The 14,031-nt window shown below is 40.8% G+C and overlaps 1 protein-coding gene across 1 annotated transcript; it reads left to right on the top strand.

Moving 5' to 3' along the window:
- Positions 1-3,604: 3,604 nt before the first annotated feature.
- Positions 3,605-7,210, top strand: LOC109900114 (mitochondrial import inner membrane translocase subunit Tim21-like; the record flags this gene model as incomplete). Its single annotated transcript, XM_031835029.1, is given in 6 exon segments — positions 3,605-3,617; positions 4,165-4,262; positions 4,524-4,597; positions 4,715-4,783; positions 4,785-4,815; positions 4,985-7,210. Coding segments are annotated over 6 exon segments (378 nt in total), but the record flags the coding sequence as incomplete, so codon positions are not given.
- Between the last annotated feature and the right edge of the window lie 6,821 nt (positions 7,211-14,031).

Below are 14,031 nucleotides of genomic sequence, written 5' to 3'. Positions count from 1 at the left end.
ACTGTAATACATTTAGTTTATTTTAATTTTTTTCCGGATTAACATTCTTATTAGTTCTTTTAAAAAAACGTATCCAATTGAAGCTGTCTCAAACTAGTGAGAGAGAATAGAGTTGCAGTAACTGTGGACTGAGTAGACTAATAGTGTTTTTATATCTCTACAGATACTTCAGAAAGCTACATCATTCTTCTGCATCTTGCCAAGTTTGACAATTTATGGAAGCAACATTAATCTCCCTCATGAGAACTGTTGCATTGAGCGACAAAAACTATTTTGAGTGTTGTGATAAGGAAAGAAAAAGTTTTTTTTGTGTGAATGTGTTGGCTTGTTTTGATGACAGTGGTTGGTATTCATCAAATGGCTGAGATTGTAAAACCAGAGACACGTAACTGATACTTTCAGATAGTGGACTGAAACTTTAAAAGATACATAAATACCTTAACATTGTTCATGGGACTGAACCTGAATCTGTTCTTTTTAACTTTTTGTTTTATTTGTATTTAACATCAAACATGTGAGGACGGCATTTTGGTACTGAAATCCCATCTGCAAATCCACTGCGTCGCTGTTATGTTTCCTACACTCTATTAGGGCTCAAGCTCTTTCCCCGGACGAAGTTTCAAACCCCAGAGAATGTTGTGATGTCATAAGGGTATAAACTGTATAGTGTTCCAAGCCACAGAACAGGAACGGTCTCCATGTTGGTGCTTTCTGAGGACTGAAATGGGACATTGGGATGTATCGGTAATTTCTATGGCAGCCACAGGTCTCATCAGGAAGTAATGAAATTGGTTTTGAGAATTTCCAGTCAGATTTCCTACTAGGAACCCAAACATTGGTAATGGTTGTATTTGTGGCTTGTCTATGCACACTAGACTTCAGTAAGAAAAGTGGGCTCAATTATTAGGCTACTACAGAATCCCTTGATTGCCCAATAGCCTTAGTCCTTCTTTGCATTAGCATCAATATTTTATTTCCTGTCTTTCAGAATATGTCTGAGACCCCTCTGTTTGCTGAGATCTCTACTTTGTTTGGTAACACATTAAAGAAATGCTGGGCAGAATGTTTTCAATAAACTGATACTAAATCTTATCGAGTCTTGTTGAGTTTGTATTGGAAAGTGATATTAATTTGTTCCTGTCCATGAACAATGTAAGCTGACACTTGTGACATCTTGTTGTAATGCTGTAGCCGAAGTGGGACCCAGTGAAGGAAAGGGAGGACCATCCTCCTCAGTGAATTATTTAGATTTTTTTGTAAAACATTTAAAAACATATTTTTGGGGGGATAAAACTACACTAAATGTATTCACGTCACCAAATAATTGATTAAAACACACTGTTTTGCAATGAAGTTCTACAGTAGCCTCAACAGCACTCTGTAGGAGAACACCACGGTGTAGCCAGAGGACAGCTAGCTTCTGTCCTCCTCTGGGTACTTTGACTTCAATACAAAACCTAGGAGGCTCGTGGTTCTCACTCCCTTCCATAAACTTACACAGTAATTATGACAACTTCCGGAGGATGTCCTCCAACCTATCAGAGCTCTTGCAGCATGAACTGACCTGTTGTCCACCCAATGAATTTAGTACTGAAACCATATGCTACAGCTAGCTAGCACTGCAGTGCATAAAATGTGGTGAGTAGTTGACTCAAAGAGAGAGAAAGACAATAGTCAAAATGAAGGAGTGAGAGAGCAAGAAGCAAGAGAGAGAGATTTTTTATTTATTTTTTCACTTTCAGTTCCACTTACTTAGCTAGCAGCTAGCTAGTTTAGCCTACTCAAACACCCTGCTCAAACAGAGGGATGCTACGTTAGCTAGCTGGCTCTAACTATCCAACACAACACTGGATCGCTTCCAAGTCAAGGTAAGCGTTTTGGTTTTACTAATTTATTGCCATCGGTGCCCGCTGGTGTAAGTGCTAAACTGCTTACTGACTGTACACTAACGTTACTTCATGATTGTAGCAGGTTTACTAACACATTAGTTCTATTAGCTATGTTGACTATGATGTTACTTTTGCTAATAGTTTTTTTTTGCTTGGTCACATACTGCTGATACGTTGTGCATTGAAGTCCACACGTGAAGGGAAAAGGTGAGAGGAGGAGAGCGCATTGATGCGAGAAGGAATCTAGCGTGGTCAAGGGTGTATTCATTCCTCCCATTCTGTTGAAAAAGGTTTCTTAATTGGAAGCAGTGGAAAATAAATGTGCATAAACATACCTGAATTCGTCCAATAGAAACTTTTTTTTGTTGTTGCAACAGTTGGCCTAATGATTACACCCTAGATCAGCTAAATGCAGGCATGAGTGTATTGAATGTGTCACTGTCTGTCCATATGTCACTGTCTGTCAGCTCAAGTTCTCTTGACCTGTCTGTATCTATGTTGTAAACGTTCATTCATAGGCTAGTGTAACAGATGAGAGGCAAGTGGAAACATAACCAACCCTGTTACACTAGGTTGTAGCAACCTCAAGATGGGTAAAGGGAAAATTTGAGTATCATGTAGTAGCCTAAACCCATCGCTGGGTGAATGGAATACGAATTACAGGCATCCAAAAAGGCGTAATAGAAATCAAGCCATGCTCATGAAAACAAATTTAAAAAAAATCACACTTCCTCATCTTAAAACTGCACCGACCGCCACTGTTGGCACCATTCCCCTAGTCTAGAATAAGTGAGTCTAAAATAAGTGCCCATATTATCAAAGAGAATAAACATGTTTTAATATATACATGTTTCAAAAACTCGCTGTGATGTCTATTTCATCCAACACAGCATTCCCTTTGATATAATTCACTGGGACTTGTCAGGGACAACATATATCAGCCAGGATTCTTTGTGGCTGTGGTCACTAATCAAAATCGTAAAAAGTCATGCACACAAAAATGTGCTTTTTGGTCTTAATTTAAGGTTAGTATTAGACAAAGTGTAGCAGTGTGGTTAGGTTTAAAATAATATTTTAGGAAGGTAAATTGTAGAAATAGACGGGTTTTAGCCATAATTAAGACTTTGTGACTGTGGTATCTAGTGACGACCATTCTACCAAGAAAACTCACTTTCCCACAGTTCTTCGCGCGGGTACAGCGAGCACGACACATACGTGCGCCCAAGGTTCAACAGTAAGCTTCCAAATTTAACGCTGACAGACCTGCAAGTATTTATTGAAATGTAGGTTGAATTGTGTTCCTATGGGTCATTTATATCGTATAATGGTTTGACTTTAGTAACAGTTAATTAATACTGGGAAAGTTTGCGAAGTAGAGGCCAGACACCGAGAGCGTTTTGACAGCTGAGGTGGCGAGCAAGTCAACGTGAATAGAGGACAACATGGTCTAATCTTTCATACTGGAAGCTGTGCGGCAACATCAATCACTATCAACGCAATGCGTTGTTCGAATATGGAAACGCATGCAAAACAGTGTGCACCTTCAGAAACCGACTACAGCACCATCCAGATATATTTTCTACAGGACCGCAGATCGCTCAGCTATTGTGAGCGCTATATTTTGCACACCGAATCGAAGCATTTCTCTCGACACAAGGTTGAGAAGTAAAGAAGAAAATGATGGTGGACAGGTGTCAGTACCTAGGCGATGACCTACTGCACATAAAGGTAAGTCTGTCAAACACAGGAATGTAATTGTCAAACAATCAGCCAGTAACTGGACAGAATCAGTGGATTTGTTTTTGGCCATGATCACACTTGTTGCAAGATAAGACATTGGCCCATCCTTTGCTCCAGTTATCAGAGTTTAGTACTAGAAGGTGTCTTGTTTTGCACACTTTGTACAAAATAATAAAATGCAGTACTACAGGATATTTCTTAACGTAGCTCTTTATTAGCTAGTTATAACTGGCATGTTCACGTATCGCCAACCAGGATCAAACTGACGATGACCTAACCATTTGGGTGGTCTTAACCAATCATAGCACAGTATGATATGGCGGTAAAATGCATCCAATTACATTTCAGTATTTTTACACGTATGAATATTACAGAAGGGTATACTAAATCACAGTTCTTGCCCTCTCAACAGTCAAAGATCTCATAGTTGTGCTCATTGGACTTGGAGTAACTGGTGATTCCACATTAGTTGATGTAGTCTGATTGAAAGGCAGTATTTCTCCCACCTGTTGACACCTGTATGTTTTGTTCCCAGGTGGGTTGTTGTATGTGGTGTTCCAGGAGCTGTTCTCCTCCTCCAGCCCCAACAAGGTCTACAGCAAAGCCTTCAACGAAGCCAGGTTACACCCAGAGGTGAGATTAGAACAAGCATAGAAACATAACATCAACAAAACCATCTAGTCTTGGTCTGCATTTCAGTTCAATTAATTTATGCATTGACCTTTCGCAGGAATGTGTCTTGGAATACAGGAGCACTGAGTTAAACATTAACCATCAAAATGTCATTCGTCTTGTCTCCTTCTCTGCATCTGCACTGATCTGAAAACACAGGTTAGGTTAAAGCAATATGGTGTGAAGCTGATTGCTCTTTTCTATCATCTTGTTAAACCACAGGTGATTGGAGTGTTTGGGGAGCCAATCAAGTGCTTTGGTGAGACATCCCATCGTGGTAGAAGACAGCAAGTTAGGTGAGAATTCACTTTTTTTTTACCAAGATTGTCTTTCTTCAGACACTAGGAATACAAAATGACCTCATTAAAACAAACCGACTTTTGTAAGTGTGATAACTAGCATGTTTTCTTCAGTCATGTAGAGTATATGAAGGATGGACTAAAGCACATGAGGCTGAAGTTCTACATTGAAGAGGAAGAACCCTCAGGGAACGATGCACACGGAATCCAAAGAGGTTAAGACATAATATTCATGTAGTATTTTGTCTTTTCTTTCATGTGTCAATAATCTGGTTAATTTGATTTTAACTCAATTTTCATCTTTAAGATTTGGCTAATCTGCATAGAGGCTGTTTAAGTTGTGAGAAAAAAAATGTTTAATGTGCTTTTGTCCTCTTTTGACAGAACCCTGAAACTGGGAAGTTAGAGTTTCGCTACATCTTGGTGGAAGTAGACACCTACCCAAGGAGAACCATCGTCATCGTGGACAACAGATAAGATGGAGGCTGACTCTTTTACCAGTCTGAAACGGTGCTGGTGCAGGGAGTAAATTAATTTGTTGCTGAGTAATATTCGTGACACAATGTCTTCTCAACAGATGCCAATACAGTTTTACAGATTGTATCAGTTTAAACAACAAAATAGCAGATGGCAATCAAGTCTATATCTCCCGATGTCTTGTTTATTATTAGTTTTAATGTTGATAGCATTGTCACAAATATGTTGGGTGATTTAGAAAAATGAGGTAAGAAGAAACCAAACAGATCACTCTACAGCCAACGCTCAGGACAATTTCTGTATTTTGAGATGAGAGGGAGCATGTTGGATGGTGCTTCTTTGAGGTGGCTGTTGCCTGTTGATTGCCAACCAATGCCATGCAGTGTTGAAGTTCCAGAGGATGAAAGGCCTTCGTGAAGGAATTATACCCTAAACTGTTGCACAGATGCTATTTGTGTTTTGACACTCAAAAGTGAGAATGTAGCCTATTTTCTTGGTTGTGGAGCAGTACTAAACGGAGATACAAACCTGTCAAGAGATCATTGGGATTTTGCTTAAGATGATTTGGTGTTAAAGTTGACATTTCCAGTCAGATGCTCACATTTGTCAGTCAGATGCTCACATTTGTCAGTCAGATGCTCACATTTGTCAGTCAGATGCTCACATTTGTCAGTCAGATGCTCACATTTGTCAGTCAGATGCTCACATTTGTCAGTCAGATGCTCACATTTGTCAGTCAGATGCTCACATTTCCAGTCAGATGCTCACATTTGCCAGTCAGATGCTCACATTTCCAGTCAGATGCTCACATTTGTCAGTCAGATGCTCACATTTGTCAGTCAGATGCTCACATTTGTTTAGTCAGATGCTCACATTTCCAGTCAGATGCTCACATTTGTCAGTCAGATGCTCACATTTCCAGTCAGATGCTCACATTTGTCAGTCAGATGCTCACATTTGTCAGTCCAATAAATGAAGGTTTACTTTATCAAAAGCATAAGCGAATGTAGGTATATGTGCTATACCTCTGCCAAGATGGCAGCATGTCAAGTCGTTTGTCTGTGACTAGTACATTTTAACCTACTAATAACCTATTTGTTTATGGTGGAGTAACTTCCTTGTTGTGTAGTGCAAACTATTTTGTTTTTGCTGGTGTAAAGATCACGGGTCCTCCTCAACTCGACGCTTCATTACTTGGAAGTTTACCAAAGTGACCCTATGTCAGGCTGGCCTGATTCCTCCTTCGTCTGCGGAGTGTCTCGTCCAAGCTGCTCCTTTGTGCTCTTCACCTGGATGGCCTGAGTTCCTCCTTCGTCTGCTGAGCGTCTCGTCCAAGCTGCTCCTTGGTGCTCTTCACCTGGATGGCCTGATTCCTCCTTCGTCAGCGGAGTGTCTCGTCCAAGCTGCTCCTTTGTGCTCTTCACCTGGATGGCCTGAGTTCCTCCTTCGTCTGCGGAGTGTCTCGTCCAAGCTGCTCCTTTGTGCTCTTCACCTGGATGTCAGTGGCAGCTCAACAATCCCCAACCCGTTCTCTCGATCGACCTCAACACCCAATCTACTCACACTCGCAAATACTCACATTCAGACTCACACATACACGCTGTCCCTCTCTCCCCTTACCTTCGTTGGTCTCTATTTTTTATTTATTTTTTAATTACATTTGTCTGAGAAAATGACAATTTTTGTGGCATTGCTTTGTGCACTGACTTTACTGAACTCAGGAGAAAACAAACATTGTCGCTGGGTGAGTACATCTGACAATGTGCTCTCCCGTCCATTAGACATTTTGTCTGCAGGAACTCGCTCTTTTTCACTCGGTCCACTTGTCCGAATGCCGATGTATTTGTGGCATGATGTGAACAGTATGAATTTGTGTCACTACCGAGGTCTAATGGTTTTAAATGACTGTTTTGTATTGTCTGGAAACTCACTTGTAGAATTTGCTTGCAGTAGGTCTCTTAAAATAAGAGAAGCTGTGCTTGGTTATTAAACAGGTGCCTAGTTAGTCTTCTTTTGTTGATATCAGGGAACGTGCAACCTAACCCTGGCCCTGATATGCAATGTCTCCAAACCCCCTGCAACCTAACCCTGGCCCTGATATGCAATGTCTCCAAACCCACTGCAACCTAACCCTGGCCCTGATATGTCTCCAAACCCCCTGCAACCTAACCCTGGCCCTGATATGCAATGTCTCCAAACCCCCTCTGATTTTAAATCAAGTTCTGGTTTTGGTATTTTTCATTTAAATATACTGTTGTCAAAAATTGTTTCAGATCATCCACCCTGTGTGGATGATTTGGGCTAAATCAACTGATGCTGATGTAATTGTGTTTTCTGAAACCTGGCTCAGCAAGTCTGTATTTGATAAGGATATTTGTATAAGTGGTTACAATGTTTATCACACTGATCGGGTTAAGAAAGGTGGGGGTGTGGCTATATATGTAAAAACTAAATTCCCTGTAAGTGTTGCAAAGTAAAACTATTTGTAAACAGTTGGAATGTCTTGATTTGAATATTGAGGTTTCAAAGAGCCTCTCTAACTGTGATTGGCTGTTTATAGACCCCCCTCTGCTCTCTCTAACTGTGATTGGCTGTTATAGAAAGCAGAGGGGGGTCTATAACTGTGATTGGCTGTTATAGACCACCCTCTGCTCTCTCTAACTGTGATTGGCTGTTATAGAAAGCAGAGGGGGGTCTATAACTCTGATTGGCTGTTATAGACCCCCCTCTGCTCTCTCTCTAACTGTGATTGGCTGTTATAGACCCCCCTCTGCTCTCTATAACTGTGATTGGCTGTTATAGACCCCCCTCTGCTCTCTCTCTAACTGTGATTGGCTGTAATAGACCCCCCTCTGCTCTCTATAACTGTGATTGGCTGTTATAGACCCCCCCTCTGCTCTCTATAACTGTGATTGGCTGTTATAGACCCCCCTCTGCTCTCTATAACTGTGATTGGCTGTTATAGACCCCCCCTCTGCTCTCGGTGATGCATTTTCTTCTTTGACACACCTTCTGTCTAAACTTCTTTACAGTGAAATGATCTTGATAGGTGATCTCAGCTGGTGTTGGTTAAAGCCGGTGTCTGATGGTTTAAACATGTTTTGTAATTCTATGAATCTTACCCAGTTGATTAACTCACCCACACGCCAAAATCTTAAATGCCCAGATAAATCTACCCTGATTGATTTGATATGGACAAATGTTCCACATAAATATTCTGTGGTTGGTGTTTTTGGTAATGATTTAAGTGACCATTGTGCTGTTGTTGCTGTTAGAAATACTAAGGTTCCTAAAGACAAACCCACATTTTATTCGTAAGAGAAATTTGAAGTGTTTTAATGAGCAGGCTTTCTTTCATGATTTGTTTTATTTTGACTGGAGCAGATTGAGCTTATCCCTGATGTGGAAACTGCCTGGAAATTCTTTCATGATGGTTTTTCCCAAATAACAAACATTCCGCAAGTTCAGGGTTAAAGGGCGGGATAATCCATGGTTTTCTTCTGAGCTGTCTTGTATTATTCAAGGCCGTATTCTAGCCTGGGCTAAAGCAAGGAAATCATGTTCTGATGCTGATTGGCTTATTTTTAGGCAGTTACGAAACAAGTGTTCTTTTCTTCTCAGGAAGGCCAAGTCTGAATATTTTATGTCTGTTACCACTGATAAACTGAATGGCCCTAGAAAGCTTTGGAAGGCTATTAAGTCTGTCTGGTAACAGTAATGTTAATGAATTACCGTCATGTGTTTTGAAGGACTCTGTTGCTATATATGACAAAACTGAAATGCTGAATTGTTTCAATGAGCACTTTGTATCATCTGGTAGGCTGTTTGATTCAGTGTCCTCTTTCTCTGTACAACCCTGTGTGGATGAACCAGTGTCCTCTGCCTCTGTACAACCCTGTGTGGATGAACCAGTGAGAGCTGGTCAAACTTTTAGCTTTTTGCCATTCTCAGTGCAGGTGGTACATAAAGCCCTGAAATCCTTAGATCAGAGAAAGCCTGCAGGTCCTGATCTTTTGGATCCCTGCTTCGTAAATCTGGCAGCTGATTTCATAGCTGAACCACATCTCTGTTCAATCTATCCCTGGAATGTAATGAAATTCCAAAGATCTGGAACTCAGCATTTGTCCTACGACTTTTAAAAGGGGGAGATCCAACTCTTTTAAATAATTATAGACCAATCTCAAAGCTGTCACCCCTGGTGAAAATACTTGAAACCCTTGTGAGTGAACAGCTAAAATAGTAAATAAAAACGAACTCTTATTTTATCAATGTACCAATCGGGCTTCAGGAAGAAGCATAGCACAATTACAGCAGCCATGAAGGTTTTAAATGATATCACTGAAGCCCTTGACAAAATATAGCACTGAGTCTCACTTTTATTGATCTCTCTAAGGCTTTTGATACAGTCGATGATGCTATACTAAGGCAGAGATTGTCGAGTGTAGGTCTTTCAGAGCATGCAGTTGCATGGTTTGCTAGCCATCTCTCTGATAGAACTCAGTGCACTCAATTTGATGGGCTTATGTCTGTTAAATTGTCTGTCTTTAATGGTGTGCCCCAAGGCTCTGTACTTGGTCCTCTCTTATTCACTATTTATATAAATTATTTAAACAAATGTCCAAAATGTGCAACTTCATGTTTATGCTGATGACACTTATTTACTGTTGTGCCTCGTCTGTTACAAAAGCTTTCCAGAACTTGCAAACTGCTTTTTATACTGTTCAACATACCTTGTGTCAATTGAAGCTTATCCTCAATACTGACAAAACAAGAAATAGACCTCTGAACCGTTCACCTATTACTACCAGGGCAAGGAGATTGAGGTTGTAACCTCATAAATATCTTGGAATTTTAATTGATGATGGCCTCTCTTTTAAATGGCATATTCAGGGACTTACAAAACAATTGAAGCTGAAATTGGATTTTATTTGAGGAATAAGGCCTGTTTTTCTTATGAAGCCAGAAGGAGGCTAGTGTCAGCTACATTTATGCCTTTACTAGACTATGGAGATATTTTATATATGAATGCTTCCACTCAGTGTTTCAGATCAATTGACACTCTTTACCATGGCACTTTGAGATTTATTTTAAACTGCAAAACCCTTACGCACCACTGCACTTTGTATACCAGGGTTGGCTGGCCTTCTCTAGTCACTCGTAGGCTCAGGCACTGGTATACTTTTATTTACAAAGCCTTTTTGGGTTTACTACCTTTTTATTTGTGCATTTTTATTGTTCAGAAATGTGGTGGGTCGTCTCTTCGTTCGCTGGACTTTGTCCTGCTAACTGTTCCAAATGTCCGAACTGAATTTGGTAAAAGGGCTTTTATGTACTCTGTGCCATCGTCTTGGAACGCCTTACAAAATAATTTTAAACTGGAAAAACTTGTCCCGATTGGTGTTTTTAAATCACTGATGAATGATCTTGAGGCTGATTCTCTGACCTGTCAATGTTTTTAAATCACTGATGAATGATCTTGAGACTGATTCTCTGACCTGTCAATGTTTTTAAATCACTGATGAATGATCTTGAGGCTGATTCTCTGACCTGTCAATGTTTTTAAATCACTGATGAATGATCTTGAGACTGATTCCCTGACCTGTCAATGTTTTTAATATGCTGTGTTTGATTTTGTTATACTCTTGTGAATTCTATGGATTTTACTAGATTACTTGTAGTTTTTCATGTTGTTTGTCTGTCATTTTTGTAATGACTTGGTGCAGCACTATCTTGGCCAAGACACTCTTGAAAAAGAGATTTTAAATCTCAATGACCCCTTCCTGGTTAAGTAAAGGTAAAATAAAAAGAGGTCTGATCTTTTTGGCACAGGCAGTAGTATGCTTCCCCTGTATTTGCAGAGATGTGTCAAGTCAGTGCTCCAGTTGTCTGTGTTGTTATAATTGAACATAATAGTGGAGATGACTGTTCAGGGCAACTCGGCCACTCCACATGTAACCCATAAACCAATCAACAAACAGTCTAACAGCTTCTAGGCTGTGGACAGAACAGAAGTAAAAATAACAGTTAAGTTTTGTGTGCTTTGAGGGAAATTCAACATATTTTCCCATGTCAAATGAAAGCCAAAGGTCAATGGCAATGAAGATTATCAAATTAACTGTTAATCTTAATTTCAAGTCATAAAATGCTGTCTCTGGTTTATAGAATATTTGTATTTTATTTCACCTTTATTTAACCAGGTAGGCTAGTTGAGAACACCTTTATTTAACCAGGTAGGCTAGTTGAGAACACCTTTATTTAACCAGGTAGGCTAGTTGAGAACACCTTTATTTAACCAGGTAGGCTAGTTGAGAACACCTTTATTTAACCAGGTAGGCTAGTTGAGAACAAGTTCTCATTTACAACTGCGACCTGGCCAAGATAAAGCATAGCAGTGTGAACAGGTTACACAGAGTTACACATGGAGTAAACAATTAACAAGTCAATAACACAGTAGAGAAAAAAAGAGTCTATATACATTGTGTGCAAAAGGCATGAGGAGGTAGGCAAATAATTACAATTTAGCAGATTAACACTGAGTGATAAATGATCAGGTGGTCATGTGCAGGTAGAGATACTGGTGTGCAAAAGAGCAGAAAAGTAAATAAATAAAAACAGTATGGGGATGAGGTAGGTGAATTGGGTGGGCTATTTACCGATGGACTATGTACAGCTGCAGCGATTGGTTAGCTGCTCAGATAGCAGATGTTTAAAGTTGGTGAGGGAGATAAGTCTCCAACGTCAGCGATTTTTGCAATTCGTTCCAGTCGCAGGCAGCAGAGAACTGGAAGGAAAGGCGGCCAAATGAGGTGTTGGCTTTAGGGATGATCAGTGAGACACACCTGCTGGAGCGCGTGCTACGGGTGGGTGTTGCCATCGTGACCAGTGAACTGAGATAAGGCGGAGCTTTACCTAGCATGGACTTGACCTGGAGCCAGTGGGTCTGGCGATGAATATGTAGCGAGGGCCAGCCGACTAGAGCATACAGGTCGCAGTGGTGAATGGTATAAGGTGCTTTAGTAACAAAACGGATGGCACTGTGATAAACTGCATCCAGTTTGCTGAGTAGAGTATTGGAAGCTATTTTGTAGATGACATCGCCGAAGTCGCGGGTCGGTAGGATAGTCAGTTTTACTAGGGTAAGTTTGGCGGCGTGAGTGAAGGAGGCATTGTTGCGAAATAGAAAGACAATTCTAGATTGGATTTTAGATTGGAGATGTTTGATATGTGTCTGGAAGGAGAGTTTACAGTCTAGCCAGACACTTAGGTACTTATAGATGTCCACTTATTCTAGGTCGAAACCATCCAGGGTGATGCTAGTTGGGCGTGCGGGTGCAGGCAGCAAACGGTTGAAAAGCATGCATTTGGTTTTACTAGCGTTTAAGAGCAGTTGGAGGCCACGGAAGGAGTTTTGTAATGGCATTGACGCTCGTTTGGAGGTTAGATAGCACAGTGTCCAAGGAAGGGCCAGAAGTACACAGAATGGTGTCATCTGCGTAGAGGTGGATCAGGGAATCGCCCGCAGCAAGAGCAACATCATTGATATATATACAGAGAAAAGAGTCGGTCCGAGAATTGAACCCTGTGGCACCCCCATAGAGACTGCCAGAGGACCGGACAGCATGCCCTCCGATTTGACACTGAACTCTGTCTGAAAAGTAGTTGGTGAACCAGGCATGGCAGTCATTAGAAAAACCGAGGCTATTGAGTCTGCCGGTAAGAATATGATGATTGACAGAGTCGAAAGCTTTGGCCAGGTCGATGAAGACGGCTGCACAGTACTGTCTTTTATTGATGGCGGTTATATCGTTTAGTACCTTGAGCATGGCTGAGGTGCACCCGTGACCGGCTCGGAAACCAGATTACACAGCGGAGAAGGTACGGTGGGATTCGAGATGGTCAGTGATCTGTTTGTTGACTTGGCTTTCGAAGACCTTAGATAGGCAGGGCAGGATGGATGGATATAGGTATGTAACAGTTTGGGTCCAGTCTAGATTTATTGGAGTGCATTCTCAAAACTCTTCCCTACTTTCTCCTCCCTATAGACATGTCATCTGACCATAGCACAGGTTCCAATCCAAGTGGCCAGAAAAAAACAAAAAAGGCAAGACATGGCTGAATAGATGATAATCACCTCGTATGCTAGTAGGGATACAGAGGCTTGCAGCCCACGTGAAGACTTTCCAGTATTAATGGCAAAATGCTCCTTACTTACACCACTGCCACCTACGCTGAGTAAGAACCTTCCTACCAAATACAAGGTAGCGTTACCATATGGAGCGTTACCATATGGAGCGTTACCATTGACATCCTAGCACAGTAGCACCCAGGAGTCGAGATAAGCTCTCAGACGTTGTCAATGTGGTGCACCACCTGAGAAAGCGAAGGGATGACGGATCTCCGCAGACAACATGACGGATCTCAAGCGGTTCAACATAAGAATCTACAGACATGTTGTATGGAAAGAAAGAGAATGGGGAAATAACTAGTCAGAAGCCAAGGAGTCCAGCTCTCACTCCAGAAGATGCTGCTGCAAGGGAGCATAGAGAAGAATGGAAGAGAGAATATTTCAGCAGACCTTTTGCATTTATCAATGGAAAGCAGATCGATTGCCAAGACTTCAAGTGAATGTCTCAATCTGACATGAGAGCACTGAATGACTTGAAAAATCTGTGCTCAGGTATATAGCTGACTTGAAATCAATGTGGTTCTACTCTTTCTAAGTCAAATGAAAATGCTAAGAGTTAACTAAATTACTCTTGAGTAATAAGTCGATCATCGTTTTTACATTCACCCAGTTTTATATTACCAGATTTGTAAATGTGAAAACGTGTTCATCTTGATCACAACTACCTTGGGTAATGTTTGTCTAGTTCTTTCTCTAAGCTCAGGTTTCCTTACTGGCTTATTTTACTTATATATAACTAGGAAAGTCAGTTAAGAACAAATTCGTAATT

Source organism: Oncorhynchus kisutch, linkage group LG11, assembly GCF_002021735.2.
Source record: "Oncorhynchus kisutch isolate 150728-3 linkage group LG11, Okis_V2, whole genome shotgun sequence".
Lineage (NCBI taxonomy): Eukaryota > Metazoa > Chordata > Actinopteri > Salmoniformes > Salmonidae > Oncorhynchus > Oncorhynchus kisutch.
The sequence above is the reverse complement of the archived record's forward strand: the minus strand, read 5'-3'. Positions and strand labels throughout refer to the sequence as shown.